This window comes from Vombatus ursinus, unplaced genomic scaffold (genome assembly GCF_900497805.2).
Source record: "Vombatus ursinus unplaced genomic scaffold, bare-nosed wombat genome assembly UNPS02005286.1, whole genome shotgun sequence".
In the NCBI taxonomy this organism is placed as follows: Eukaryota; Metazoa; Chordata; class Mammalia; order Diprotodontia; family Vombatidae; genus Vombatus; species Vombatus ursinus.
This window is the reverse complement of record NW_020945064.1, coordinates 17112681-17128724: the sequence shown is the minus strand read 5'-3', so window position 1 is coordinate 17128724 and position 16044 is coordinate 17112681. Positions and strand designations below refer to the sequence as shown.

Here is a 16044-nt window from a genome sequence, read left to right as displayed (position 1 = left end):
ACTGAATATAATCCTTCAGGGGGGGAAATGGACATTCAAAGAAATAGAGGAATTTCAAGCATTTTTTTTATTTTTAAAATTTTTAAATTAATTTATTTTTAGTTTTTAACAATCACTTCCATAAGCTTTTGAGTTTTAAATTTTCTCCTACTCCCTCCATAAGACGGCGTGCAATCTGATATAGGCTCTACTCGTACATTCCTATTAAATATATTTTTAGTCATGTGGTAAAGAAGAATTAGAACCAGAGGAGAAACCACAAGAAAGAAGAAACAAAACAAAACAGAAGGAAGAAAAAGAGCAAACAGTATACTTCGATCTGCATTCAAATTCCATAGCCCTTTCTCTGGATGTGGATAGCATTTTCCATCATGAGACTTTGGGAGATGTCTTAGATCCTTGTGTTGCAGAGAAGAGCCGAGTCTATCAAAGTTAGTCATCACATAACGTGGCAGTTATTGTGTACAGCTTTTTCTGGTTCTGTTCAATTCACTCAGCATCAGTCCATACAAGTCTTTACATGTTTTTCTGGAGTACGTCAAGCATTCTGGTTGAAAAGACCAGAGCTGAATAGAAAATTTGACTTTTCGAATACAAGACTCAAGAGAAATATGAAAAGGTAAACAGGAAAGAAAAATCATAAGGAACTTGTTACAGTTGAACTGTTTACATTCCTACATGGAAAGCTGATATTTGTAACTCATGAGACCTTTGTCAGTATTAGAGTAGTTGGAGGGAATATAGATGTAGATATAGACAGAGGGCACAGAGTGAGTTGAATATGAAGGGATCATATCTAAAAAATAAAATTAAGAGATGAGAGAGGATTATAGTGGGAGGAAAAAGGGAGAGGTAGAATGGGTAAATTATCTCACATAAAAGAGGCAAGAAACTTTTACAGTGAAGGGGAAGAGGGGGAGGGTGAGAGGGTATGAGTGAATCATACTCTCACCAGATTTGGCTTAAGGAAGGAATAACATACACACTCAATTGGGTATGGAAATGTATCTTGCTCTACAGGAAAATATGGGGAAAGGGGAAGGGGGGGGCATGATAGAAGGGAGAGCAGATTGGAGGACGGGGTAATCAGAAGCAAACACTTTTGAGGAGGGACATGGTCAAAGGTGAGAATAGAATAAACGGGGCAGAATAGGATGGAGGGAAATATAGTTAGTCTTTCACAACATGACTGTTATGGAAATGTTTTGCATGACTGCACATATATAACCTCTATCAAATTGCTTGCCTTCTCAGTGAGGGTGGGTGGGGAGGGAGGAAGGGAGGGAATTTGGAACTCAAGTTTTTTAAACGAATGTTTTTTAAAAATTGTTTTTCCATGCAACTGGGAAATAAGATATACAGGCAATGGGATGTAGAAATCTATCCTGCCCTACAGGAAAATAGAAGAGGGAGGGGATAAGAGAAAAGGGTGGGGGGTGATAGACAGGAGGGCAGATTGGAAGAAGGGGTATTCAGAATGCATGTCATCTTAGAGTGGGGGGGAGAGGAGAGATGGGGAGAAAATTTGGAACTCAAAATCTTGTGGGAGTGAATGTTGAAAACTAAAAATAATTAAAAAAAAAAAAAAGGAAACTGGGGCTTAAAGAAGTGAAGGCATGTCCAAAGTTACTTGCTATCCTTTCCCGCACTGGCTGTACCTTCTCTCATACTCACTTCTATTCCATTGGTCCTGGAGGAGTTGAAATTTTTATTGTACCTCACTTCTTTAGATTTTCCTTAACCTCTATCATTCAGCAACCTTTCCTCATTTAAAATCCATTCAGTCTGAAATATCCAGTCCTCTCCCCATCCCTAAGTCATTTTCTTTCTTTTCTCAAGGAGTTTAGCACCTGACTTACCATTTTCCTCTATTCCCTGACTCCTTCCCATTTACTAGCAGACTTTAATATTCACATAGACAATAGATGCTCCCTCAGAATCCTTGACCTCCCAATTCCTTAGCCTTCTTAAATATCCACAACTTTCATTCCACTGTAGTTACACATCGGGATAGTCGCCATCCCCCTCAAGTGTTCCACTCCCCCCACTTGGAAATTCTGACATTGTACAACTTAACCATAACTTCTTATCATTCTACCTATTCTTTGCCTTCGTTGATACCTCCATTTCCTCTACCTCTCAGGTCATTGCTCCTGCTTTCACTTCACTTTCCTATCTCTCCAGTGTCAACCCAGGAGTTAGCTATTTCAGCTCTACACTGTCCATATGCTACTCCTTTCTTGCAAAATCTCTACTGTGGATTACTCCAGCCATCTGTCTCCTCTGCTTTTTACCCACAATCTTCTAAACTTGGCCAGAGGAAGCGTTATAGGCCGTGCTAATTGGGTGCATTGCAAATTCATGTTATCTCTTCTCTGCTGGGTTCTTGGGGCCAAGAGGCAGTCCTTTTATTCCTCTGTAATTGATTCTCTCTCCCCACAGAAACTATTCCAAAACTTCTGTTCCCTTCCCAAGCTACCCACACTTCTTCCTTCCCCACCTCTCTCTTGGCTCAGGATCTTGACTCTTACCTTACCAAGAAAGTTGAGGCCATTTGGCATGAAATCCCTTTTCTTCCCTTTTGCTCTTACCTGCTGATTACTTTCCTAGAACAATCAAATATAGTCAAATCTCTCCAATCCTTAAAAATCTTTCTCAGTCCCTTAACTCCCCTCAAGCTACTGTCCCCTATCTCTCTACCCTTTCTCAACCACAGCCCTTAAAAAGAGATTTCTGCACTCATTGCCCCCACTTTTGCCATCTGGCTTCCTGCGTTATCACTCAACTAAAACTCCTCTCTGAAGTTACCAATAATCTCTTAACTGCTAAACCTCAATCCTCATCCTTCTCAATCTGTCTACTTCATTTGACCCACTTGACTACCCTCTCCTCCTGAATACTCTCTATTCTCTGGGCTTTCCTTATGGCTTTCTCATCTGTTCTCCTACCTGTGTAACCATTCTCCATCCGTCTTCCACGTTGATAATCTCAGCATTATCCTGGACTCACTTTCCCTTATCTCACATTTCCAATACATTGCCATATCCTGTTATTTCTACTTCCACAGTCTCTCATCTGACTCCTCAACTCACCCAGCTAGCTACCACCTTAGTTCAAGCCCTCATTACTTCTAGCCTAGATTGTTACAACAACTTTCTAATTGGTCTCCCTGCCTCAAACCTCTTATCATTCTAGTCCAGCCTATACACTGCTGCCAAAGTAATTTTCCTTAAAAGCAAATCTTAGTGTATGATTTCTCTTCTGTCAACTACAAGGACTTTGTATTGCCTCTAAGGTTAAATGGAAGTCACTGTTTAGCTTTTAAAGCCCTGCACAGTCTGGCTGCAGTCTGCCTTTCCAGTCTTATTGGACATTGCTCTCCTTCCACACTCTGCAATCCAGCCAAACTAACCTCTCTGTTCTTTATATATGACAGTGCATACATATCCAGTCTCTGTGCCTCGTGCCTGGAATACACTCCCTCCTCATCTCTGTCTCACAGAATCATTCTCTTTCTTCAAGACTCAAGCACTACCTTCTATGTGGAGCCTTTCCTGATCTTCCTTCCCTCCTAGACTGCTTCCTCGTAGTTAATTGTTTTGTGTGTATTTGTATTTATGCTGTTTATATTTTTATGTACTTGTCTTCCATTAGAATGTAAACTTCTCTGAATGCAGATTGAAGCATACTTTTTTACTTTATTATTGGTTTTTTGGTCTGCATTTTCTTTTGTGACATGGCTAATATGGTAGTATTTTGTATGACTGCACATATGTAATCTATATCAAATTGTCTTCTCAAGGAGGGGTAAGAGAGGAAGGAGAGAATATGGAACTCAGATTTTTTCAAATGATTGTTAAAAATGTTTATTTACATGTATTAAAAAATAAAAATTAAATGTTAAAAAAAAAAGAATGTAAACTCCTTATGAGCAGGGATGATTTCATTCTTTGAACTTGTATCGCTAGCACCTAACTTAGTGCCTGGAACAGGATAGGTTCTTAAGAAATGCTCTGTTGATTGATTGTGTTGGAATTGATAGTTGAACTCTTCTGACGCTAAGACTAGCTCTTTCCTACTTTATCCTGTCACCTTTATGAAGCCATAAAAGTGACCAGTTTTCCAGGTAACAAAGATGTCTTCTCTGCTAGTGCTTCTTTAGCTAGTTCACCTATACAGTAGCCATGGCAGGAGAAAATCCTTAATGATAGGGTGCTAACACAACTCCTTTAATTCCTAGACACATGTTAGGTGAGAAGCTGCTACAGTGGAGTGATAGGGCAAGATAAATTTTATGGCCCGACTCATACTCGGTTTCAAATGATGTAGGCCATGACCGTGGAATGCTGTTGAAGGCTGGGATTCAGCAGTCTGAGATGAAACACCCTGGAGAGGCAATGCCATGGGCAGCTTCTGTGAACAGCATACATAGTAGGCTTAAGTAATTAGCTGTTGAATAAATGAATGAACCTACAGACTGGTTCATCATTTGTTGGTTCGTCATGGGAAGGCCTTTTTAACCAAAGGCAAACATTTAGGCAGTATCAACAGGATCATCTTCAAACGTGGAGAACCATTTTGTGTGTTGTTACTGAGACCAATCAGGCACTTAATGCAGACTGTATCTAATTTAATGATTTATATTTATCGTATCTTGTTGTTTATACTCCTTAGAGCACTTATATCAGCCAGTAGGACCCCTGCTTCCTGACATGTTCTAGTATACAACTTTAGCTCCAGCCTCGTAGTTAATCTGTCCTGGAGTCTCTCTGACACAGTTCATCTGGAGTCATAGAATATTAGAACTGAAAGTTCTTAGTCTTAAGGGAGTCCAATTCTCTTATTTTACAAACAGAAAAACTGAAACTCAGAGATAGTGACTTGTCTAAAGATACATAGATAGTATGGGTCAAGAATCAGGTTGTGAAACCAGGTTTTTTTATTCCAAAATCAGTGGTTCACAACACCCTCTATCTCCTGATCTTTTCAGCTGTTTACATGACTCCAGCCAGAGATCCTACCAGACATAGACTTTATTGTGGAATAGCCCAAGGACAATAGTTCAAAGGGCAAGTTTATCACCAGCTCATAGTACGGGTTATCCTTAAAACAACTGCCAAGTACATTCCAGGAAAGGGGGTTCACATCAAAATAGTGTACTATAAATCCAACTTTCCCACAGAAATGTTATGTTAGACGATGACACCTGATTTTTAATAGGAGTGACAATAAACACTCTATTTTGTCAACTATAAATGGCAGACGGTGTTAGCTTTTGTAAAGTGTGAGGAAACTACTGTCCTTGAGTTTACCCTTGCATGCTCAGCTAGTAAAGGCCTGTGGATTCTGTAATCTAGTCAAAGGTAAGCCCTTCAAAGGCAAACATGGTCTTAGTTTTTGTCTTTGTGTCCCTAGGGCATCACCTAGGGCAGCCCCTTGCACATAGCAAAAGCTTAACAAATATTTGTTTGAATTAAACAAATCCATCATTTATCTGAGTAGATCAGCTATGTAGCTTTGTCCTGTAGTCAAGACTTTGTTTTGTGTCACTCTGGTTCCTTTATGTAAACTCCTTAAAGGCAAGGGTTATCTTTTCTGGATTTTATATCACCCTAGTGCTTAGCACACAGTAGGTGCTTAGCACACAGTAGGCACTCAGCAAATGGTTGCTGAGTATGATCATTACTAAGATATCTGAATTCAGGATTGTGTACCTCCATAAGGATAATTACACTAAGAGCACAGCTCTAGTTTCTTTAGGCTTGAAACACCTACCAAAATTCCCGTTTTGGTTAGACTATGCCATTAATGTAGGTTGCAAGAGAACTGTAGGCACATACATAAGTAAAACCCTTCCATTACTAATGTAATGTGGCCCATTTCCTAGTAGAACAAACCTGTTATTTAAAGCAGGATGTTTTGGAATGATTTTTCCACTCAGTATAATCTGGATTTTAATAGCTCATCAAGGTCCTCAGTTATAGCAGTATAGCCCAGCTGCAGAAGTGAAGAGGAAATATTTTCTAAGATAGAGATTTGAGAGGATTTTATTTAGCTGGCCGGCTTAATTTCATTTTCTTCTACTGAAAGGCAGAAGGGTGTAGTGGATAAAGAACTAGCCTTAGAAACAAGCAGATAGATCTAGGTGGAAGTCCAGCCCCTGACACATACTGCCTGGGTCATCCTGGACAGGGCACTTTCCCTCAGTGCTCTTGACCAAAGGTGCAGGGAAGGTGCTGACCTGCAGGGGTGGAGGGAGTTTGTTCAGTTAGGAGTTGCTTCCTGGCAACAGCTTATACAAGTTCAGCGAGCACAATGCTTGAAGAATCTGGAAAATCAAGTCTTCACCGCCAAAGTAGTTGGCACAGTCAAGTGGCTTTTCATCAGAAATGGATGGTTTTATCTGGGAATTAAACATGTGTTACTGCTTTGCCGCTTACCCTAAGGACCATGGGACCTTTCCATCTGATTTGCAGCTAAAACCAACTCCATGTGTTGCTGCTTCTGATGAGAAGATGAGCTCCTTGAGAGCAGGGACCCCCTTTTCTGTTTGTATCCTAGGGCTTTTTAACACAGTGCTTTGCACATGGTAAGCACCTGGTAAGTGCTTTTTCATTTATTCAATGAAATCACAGGTCTGGGCTCTAATTGTTGTTGAAGGAAAAGGGTGTTTTAGATTTGAGTGAGTCTACAAAAGCTCTCTGTCTAGGAACCAAACTTTGGAATAACTATAAAGAAACTAAGCCATTACATGGAGGGTATATATTTGGATAGTCCAGTAGAAGTTGGATTTGAACATCTGGATTATCATGATCATTGGAGTATGAATTTTCCCTCTTTCAGATTGAGACAGAAGGTCTTAATTTACACAAAACTCTTTCTTAAAGAGAATATTTGTCAATTGTGGATCTTGACGAGTGTTTATTCTAGAAATCTTTTAGGAGATTTAAAAAAAATCTAATCATACTGTTATGCTTTCAACCGTTTTTCTTAAATGTTCAATGTGTTGTCTTTTAGGTAATTGAAGTTTATGACTTGACTAAAGTGAAGTTAAAATATTGGTAAGTCTTATTTAGAACTGGTGGATCATTCTCATGACAAGCTGATTCTGGATATCTGCTTTCCTTTTGTTCAATAGTTGTGTCAGCACTCCTTTTCTCCCCAGAGCAGTGAGGCCTGTCACATCTGTAGGATTTGTATGGGCTGGGACTGTTTCTTGTCATCTGCCACAACCCAGGGTCCTCAGGCCCGTGGTCAATCCCCTGAAACAGTTTTCTGAGCCATTTAGTACACTGAACAGCCACCCCAGGATTGATTGTCTCCAGCAGCACACATTTCTTTACAGTTAATAGTGTTCATTGTCCCTATGGTACAGGAAGATCTCTGTGGGTATTCACACGCCTTCACCTGGACTTGCTGAGGATCTGCACGTGTTTCTAGGTCAGACCAGGGACTAATGTTTATCATTTAGTATAATTATGTTTTCTCAAATATGGGCTGTGCTTTGTAAGACAGAGTCTGTCTCTTAAGAATCTAATCTTCAGAGATAAATCAGAGAAGTGCAGAGTTCCAGATAGTTTACTGAAATGTTGGCCTTCCTGTTCTCATTTTCCTGCTGCCTGGGCTAGTATAGAGTTCTTTCCTCCCTTTTCCCTCCCTTCCCCTCTCTGTTCAAAGATCTCACTTCTCCTCCAGGCCCTAAGAGCCCTTCACTGTCACTTCATAAGCATTTTCCTTCTCACAGATTCGCTTCCTCAAAGTTCTCTCTCCCCACCCTTTTTGTCCCCAAGTTTATTCCTAGTGGACCGTTCCAGTACCTGCCCTATTGATACATTCCCCTTTTTAAAATTCTCCCCCCTCTTACTGGAGTAGTGCAGGCTTTTCACACAAGGAGAACCAGCTCTCCTGACCTACCTGAAGCAACCTTTCTCCACGTCCCTGTGTCGTCCTATTTGAAATTCCATTGGACTGAGACCAACTTATCCCTCATTCTGATGAGTAGTGATGTATAACGTATTACAGGAACTCCTGAAGGATAGCCTGTAAATACAATCTTTGTTTTCTTATGCTTAAAAATCTTGGGTAAGGGGCCATGTGTCACTGTGACTAGAGGCTAGACCTTGGAATTGGGAAGATCTGGGTTCGAGTCCTACCTCTGATACCTACTGGCTGCGTGACTTTGGGCAAATCACTTACCCTCTCTGTGCTCCCAGGCAGCTCTCTCTCTCTGTTACCTGTGTATCATGTAAGAGGAATTTCCACATCAAAGAGTTCTTTACACCAAGGAACTCATGTTTGAACTACAACAAAAATAGTTTTTGTAAGTGGCTTACGTTAATATTTGAACTCAGTTCTGAACTGGCATCTGCGGGTTGTTTTGGTTTTGGTTTTTCAATTACGTTTTGCAGTCATGATAACTCATGAACTGTGAGGTTTCGTAACTGTTGAAAAGGGCCTTTTTTGTTTTTCAGTGGTGTCCATTTTAACTCTCAGGCAATAGCTCCAACCATTGAACAGATTGATCAGTCCTTTGGAGCAACTCATCCAGGAGGTAAGCAGTGCCGAGCAAACGGTTCGCTAGATAGTGACAACTCATGGCAGTGAACATAGCAGTTGTTTTATTACAATTCAGAGTTTGGCAGTACTTTAAAAACCCTCTCCTGTGCTTTTAAGCCTCCTCGGTAAACCTCGAGGGGAAAAAATGTAACACGATTATATTTCTATCAGGCGTTTCAGTTGATAACACACTCAAAGTTCTCATTTGATCCTTCTAGCATCCCTGCGAAGTACAGGAAGAAGTAGTATGCCCAGGACTCAGAGAGCTGGAGGGATTGGCCCAGGGCCACGATGCCAGATCCAGGAAGCTAGTCCTGCTGCCATTGCTGATAGTTATCCTCCCCAGTGCCCAGCCCCTGTTAGTCTGAGATTGGAAATTGTAGCCAGACTGGCTTCTGCATTCACATGGAACTCCCTTCTTTTCCAGTGTACAACTCGGCTGAACAACTCTTCCACCTCAACTTCAGAGGATTATCTTTCTCTTTTCAATTAGACTCGTGGACTGAGGCTCCAAAATATGAGGTCAGGAATTCTGTGTTTCTAATGTTGCTAAAATTGTTAGGAGTATATAGACAGCACATGACTTCAGAGAATTTAATGAATAAATATCCTGCTAAAGACTTCTTTTTCATCTCTTTGCCTTTAAATTTTCTATTATTAATCATTTGCTCAGGGATGCATGTTAATACTTTTTTATTTATCTTACTTTAAACAGTAGCACTGTCCTGAAAACTAGCATTGAATTCAGTCAACTCTTACGACCCCTTCAGCACTGTGTCCTATGATACTGTGCCATAAAGGAGATGGTCATTTTTCAGAGATACTGCTGATTCTTTTTCTCACCACCTCTGAATGGAAGCAGTTTCCTCATCTCATAGCAGTTTGTTCTCCTCTTAGGCATTTTTGGTTTTGTTCTTGTTTTAACGTCTGTATGCTCCCTCTACCCCACTATGAGCTCAGGGACCACATCTCCTTTACCTGTGTCTCCTTTATGCTCAGGACCTTGCATCCAGGAGGTGCTTAATAAATGTTTTGGTATGGTTTGTCAGATTCATCTTGGGAGGACAGAAAGAGAAGAGAAGTATATCATGTTCTTATGAGGTTCCTAAAGATTCCAAAGCATTAAGAGTACTTAAGGATAGCTATTTCCTGAATAATAAATGGTAATATTGATGTGGTCAGCTTTAAGTAATAGATGTATTCGTGAAAAGAAATTCAAAATAAAATGTTTTGGGGGGTTTTTTTACTAAGTATGTCAAAAGTACACCTCACTGTCTCAACTACATATTTTTGTGAAGCTGGATTTTCTTCATATATTTTAACCAAAACAGTGTCACAGTGATTGAATGTAGAAGAAAATATGAGAGTCCTTCCAAAAATATGTAAAGCAATGCCACTCTTCTCATTAATTTTGAACACATAATTATTTTTCATAAAAGTATGTTATGTGTGTTAACATATAATAGTTATTGTTATTTAAAATGAGTTAATTTTCAATTCTTATTAATAATTTAATTATTATTTAAAATAAATTTTAAATAAATTTTGTTTTAAAATTTTATCAGTTTTAATTTTTAATGTGGTAAGTGTCAGTAGACTTAACCCACCTAAACAAAAGCTATTTGTGATCCTCAGTAATTTTTAAGAGTTATAAAGGGGTCTTGACCAAAAAAATTGAGAACCTCTAGCTCAAAGGAACATGCCTCTAATGTTTCTTTTGAGGGAAAAAGTAATTAATTTAAAAAAGAGATAAGCATCATTTATATTTCTGAGTTTATATTTCATCCATTTTCTGATTTTGCTGTTATGTGGAGTGGTGCTGGTATTGTTAACTTTGTTAACAGGTTCTGAATCTCAAAAGATGCAAAACACTTGGTGAAATTTGTGTTTTGTATTTGCAGCCTAATTTTGCCCATGGCTTGGCTTCTCTTCAGATTCCTCATGGAGCAACTGTGAAACGCATGTATATCTATAATGGGAATAGTTTGCAAGATACCAGGTAAGCAAGAAGGAGAAAGGACAGGTTATTTCTTCTTAGTCAGAAGACTTCCTGTTCTTCCCCAGCCTGTAGAGGCAATAGAATGAGAGATGGTGGGGAACTTAGGAGCCATAAACACTTGTAAAAAAATAACTTTTTATTTTTTAAGAGGAAAAAACAGCATTATATGATACAATACAATATACATTTGTTAAATCCCTATCATGTACCAGGCACTGTGTTAAGCACTAGGGAGACAAGTAGGACAAAGACAAGCCCTGCCCTCATGGAGCTTGCCTTTAGATAGGGAAAGACAATACACAAAGGGAAGCTAAAAAGGTAGAAAGGGGTGGGCATGATGTTGGTAGCTGGAGGAGTTTTTTGCCATGCCCTCTGGTCCTCCTGTCAAAGGGGCAGAGGTGAGTTTCCTGATGATGAGCTTATCCTAGAAGAGCCTGATGGCAGCTAGCAGAGCAGCTGGCAAGAGGAGATAACATAACTCTCAAAACATGACTGAGCAGTACGTAAAAAAGTCTTAAATATGTGCACTGTATTAGTGTACCTAGTATGTCATTTCAAGCCATGATTTCGTTGTTGTTGGCATTCCTGGCATTCAGGTTTTTGGTGGTTCTTTATATTTGCGTTGTGGTCATCGTGTGTCTTGTTTTCTTGGCTGTGCATCAGTTCACATGATCCTTCTGGGCTTTTCTGTATTCCTCATCTGTCACTTCATATAGCACAATAATATACCATTACTTTTATGCATCATAAATGTGTTTAGCCATTCTCCAAACCATGGGCTTCTATTTTGTTCACAAATCTTGTAGAGCATTTATGAAGTACCTTCGAGCTAGATGCTGGAGACACAAAGACTGAAACGAAACAACCTCTGCCCTCAGGGAATTTACCTTTTATTTAGGAGAAAGCAGCACATGCCCAGATAAGGATGTTCAAAGTAAAGCCATATTGGGGGAAAGTAGAAAGCATTAATTGAGGAAATTGGGAAAGACCACTTTTAGGAAGTGACACTAGAGTTGAGGCTGGAGATGGAGATGCATCAGGCAGAGAATTCTACTCATCTTTCTCTTCCCAAAAGACCTACCCTTACCTTTAGCGTCTGTATTTCTCTTTATGTCACCCCTACCCTCTCGGGTCCCCTAGCTTCAAAATTAGAGCATAATCTCTACCTCTGCCTCTCCTTAACCCCCTCTATCTGTTCAGGTACCAAATCCTGTCAGTTCTCTCTCTGCTTTCTCTCTCATAGCCCTCCTGTTTTATGTATTCTCACCACCCTAATTCAGGACCTTACTATTATAATAGTCTCCAACAATCCATATTCTTGTCATATTTTATGAAATTTGACATAGCTTAAATTGTAGGGTTTTGGGTCTTATATTTAAAGCGGAAAAAACCTGTGACTCAGGGACCCCCCCCAAAAAAACTTTATATACACACAGACCATGTTTATCTCATGAGCTGACCCCCACAAGAAACAAAATTTTACAGAGTTCCTATATTACATTGGTGGTTATTATTATTATTATTATTATCATTATTATTTACATTGGTGCTTTTAAGGGCCTGAGCCCTTACAAAAACCCCTTAGAAACAATTAGAAGAAAAGGTAAAAGTGAAACAAGCAACTGAAAATAGCGGAGACAGTGGTGGAGGGGAATAGCTAAAAGAAATAAAAAACAGTCTTTTCTTCCTTGGAAGACAAAGCACTGGGAAGAATCTTCAGGATGTGCTTGTATAGAATAGTCTTGAGCCGCTGTCCTTCCAGAACTGTCCTTGACACTCACCGTGTTAGGAAAAGCAATTTGAATCTGATCAAAAAATCAGAACAGCCCACATGAGTTGTCTGGACTCGGGCCATTTGAAGGAAAGTAGTCCTGTTCCAAAAGGAAAACAAGTCTTATACTTGTATAGTGGGGGTCATTCCCCTCAGAATAACTTCTAATAGCCTGTGATACATTCCTAGTGGAAATGCTTTTCTGATTATCTTAAGGATGACTAAGGTCAGAGAGTGATCTAGTTTGGCTGGAGGGTAGGACCTGTCCTGGTGTCTAATTGGGAAGGACTTGGATACTGGGTTATTTTTTTAATCCGTAGATTAAAGGGGGAACTCTAGTCTAGTGTGTTGGAGGGTAACCAGTGCTTATTGTCTTTTTGCTTGGTTGTGTAGAGGGAAAGACATTTTAGTCCCTAAGATCTGACCTGGTAGTTGGAAAAATCCTGGGCAAGTCAGCAGATCCCTTTGAAGTCCTGTAAAATGAGATGATAGGTATAGAAGTACTGTGTTACTGTGAAGTGATTTGCAAATGTAAGCTGTCTAGTCCTGGCTGTGTTAGCCTTCTACTTCTAAGTACTTTACAACATTGGGACTTCCACTTGGCTGGGAGCTACTCTTGTCCCAAATCCAGAAGTTTCAAGGCCTGGCCTGTACCTAGGCATTGCCATCTGGTGGTGAATCCAAAGCTTACTGTGCAACAGGTGGTTTTGGGCTTTCTCACCAGTCATATGTGCATGTATCTTTCTTTGATCCTAAGTAAGTGAAGTGATCCTTTCAACATCAGCCATTCAGTTGACAAGCATTTATTGATCAATTACCATGTGCCAGGCACTGTGCTAAGTCCTAGAAATACAAATAAAAGCAAGAACACAAAAAAAGACCCTGCCCTCAAAGAGCTTGTACACTGAAGGGGGAGACATGTAAATAAATGGGGAAGAGGATGGAATAAGCATTTATTAAGTGCCTGTTCTGTGCCATGTAACATGCTAAACACTTGACAAACATCTCAGTGCTCACAACAACCTTGGGAGCTAGGTGCTGTTGTTATCCCCATTTTATGGTTGAGGAAACTGAGGTAAATACGTTAAGTGACTTGCCCAGAGTCACCCAGTTAATAAGTGTCTGAGGCTGTACTTGAATTCACGTCTTCCTGACTCCAGAGCTCTGTCCACTGGACCACCTTGTTGCCTCTAAAGGTACATCTATAAGAGCCATTGCTTAGAGGCTGTTCATTCTGCTCCTGATCCTCAGAGCCCCGGGCATGCCTCTCAGCTGCTTCCTGGGAAATGTATATGCAGAAAGTGTGGATGTTTTGAGAGATGGAACTGGACCCTCAGGTTTACGACTCCGCCTACTTGCTGCAGGTAAGTGGCCAGATTGGGGGAAGGGATTTTTTTTTTTCTTCCTCCCACCCCATCACCCCTAATTAAGTCCACTTGCTGGAATTCTCAGTCTGACTGCTTTTTTTTCTCCTCAAATGCCAGAGCATGTAAAAATTATAATTTTTTAACCTTTCATCTAAGGACAAAAAGATATCTTTTCATGAAGCTGATATAATTTAATGTTAGAAACAAATTCTTTCAGCACTTTTCTACAAAGTTTGAGGGTCCCTTCCCTAATGGAGTTTATAATCCAGACCCAAGCACAGAATGGAGGTAGTCCTCACAGCAGCCCTGCCAGTATGGCAGTTCTTTTGAAAAGTGCTAAACAGAGAGCTGTGTGTGCTCTGAGGGGGATACAAAGGGTGATTAGGGTGATGGAGGAGTGTCAGCCTATGCCTTCTCAGAAGGATAGGGGAGAGTTCAGCAAGCACAGAGACAGAGTACAAGGAAAGATGGTCTTGGTGAGGGGGATAGTGTGACCAAAGACATGGAGGGGAGAAAGTAGAAGCCCCATTGAAAGGGGGCAGAAGGTAGGGCTAGTAGGCCGGCTAGAAGACAGTTCTGAGGCCAGGCTGCAAACTCCAAGGGGATTGACTTTTCCTTGGCACCAGTCGGGACCGATGAAGTTCTTTTAGCCTAGCACCAGTGACCAAATCTGGGTACTTAGACTTGGCCTTGCAAGTTGCTGCATATATGTCTGGTCAGCTAATAACTTGTCAGTCATCTGAGTGCAAGGTCTATTTCTGATGTTTTGCGTATTCCACAGTGCCTAGTCCATCCTTACGAAAGCTTGTTGAATTGCAAGTTCACCCTTTACTTTGAGAAAGGGACAGTCCCTGCTTAGGAGCTCAGTCCCACACACCATATATGCAGGCATCTCTAAATAGGTTGTTTCTTGGGACTGTGTTTGCCAGGACTTGATAGGCCTCTAGTGGGTAAGAAATGTTCATTGCCCTCTCCTCACTACCTTATTTTACAAGGATAACTTAGGGTTGCTCTTTCATTGAGGAGGTCAGGAAGGATTCTTGAGGTACTCACTGGAGGAAGCTTAGTAAGCAAAAAAGGGGCCTTTGAATCTTTTTTATTTAGCACATGCATCTCCATTTCTGGGGCCTTAGCCTTTGGAACACCCTAGTGTAAAATGCCCTCTGCATGCATGCATATCACATCACTTTGTCTCTGCTAATTAATTTCTTGCTCTAAGTAGCTCTTAAGATTATTCCTCTCCTTAGGGAACATCAGAAACAAAAGTAATAAACTGGGAAGTGCATTGGTTCAGAATTTTAAAAGTTGAGTTTGGATTCTGGCTTTCCAACTAATTGTGTTCTCAGGCAGGTCACTTAATCTTCACTCCTCAGTAAAATTAAGATGTTGAATTTGATAATCTGAGTGTTCTTATACCTCTGAAAGTCTTGTGATCCTAAGATAGGATCTCAGCTAGCCACACTATTTAAAGAGAAATATTCTGAGAGAGCTACATTTCTTTCCCTCCCTCTCTCCATTCTCTCTTTCTCCCACCCCCTTCCTCCTCTCCCTCTTCTCAAATTGATGTCTAGTAGCTGGGTCAGTGAACTTTGATCTAGAAAGTTACAGGTCAGTTGGTAAGTAGCGCCATCATGTGGAAGTAGATTGACATATCCCCACCTAGGAACAACAGAGTTAATTTGATCCTGGTTCTAGAACTAAAGAGGTGGGGAATGGGTGGGGAGGGCTGGAGAGTAAGGGGTGAAGCATGACTACAGGTACAAAAAAATTGTTCAAAATCTGATTACAGATCATCCCATCAGCAGTAATTGAAGCTGGATTGTTTGTAGTTCTGTATTTTTTATTAGCAAAAACATTAAGGAATCCCAAGGTTTTTCACCGGTCACTTTTCCCATAATAGCCTTTTGGATCAAACAGCCCACAGGAAGCACAGGAACCCGAGTTGGCTTTTGTAGCTTTAGAGCTTGCTGCCCAGTTGTGTGTTGAGAAGAGAAACTCCAGATGGGTGAAATGAAAGGCCCTGGGACTGAAAAGCAACTCTTGTTGAGGTCCATATCTGAGCCTGGACCCTGTGTAGAGGAGCTTTTTTGCAGCAAAGCTTTTGAGTTGTACTCACTCAGTACTTCAACTTGTGCACTTGGTATTAGGTATTAGGTGATAAATTTTAACTCAAGTTATTACTGCTCTTATGTGGTGACAACGTCAATATCACTTTCCAAATCACTAATTTAAACATTGCATTATGTAAGGTTTGGTTTCATTTCTGACATTCAGTATCTAGGTGAAAAATACGTAATATTTAGAGCTTAAGAGATAAGTCTCAGTTTCTAAATTGTGGTATCTTAAATCTT

General features: G+C 40.3%; 1 protein-coding gene across 1 annotated transcript in view; it reads left to right on the top strand.

Annotated features, from left to right (window-relative positions):
- CUNH16orf70 (chromosome unknown C16orf70 homolog) overlaps positions 1-16044 on the top strand; it is a 64150-nt gene that overhangs the window by 25802 nt on the left and 22304 nt on the right. Inside the window, exons 4-8 of the mRNA XM_027846697.1 lie at positions 7018-7061; positions 8472-8551; positions 8984-9078; positions 10458-10555; positions 13578-13690. Of these exons, the coding sequence (XP_027702498.1) occupies positions 7018-7061; positions 8472-8551; positions 8984-9078; positions 10458-10555; positions 13578-13690 (430 nt within the window). The remainder of the gene's footprint in view (positions 1-7017; positions 7062-8471; positions 8552-8983; positions 9079-10457; positions 10556-13577; positions 13691-16044) is intronic.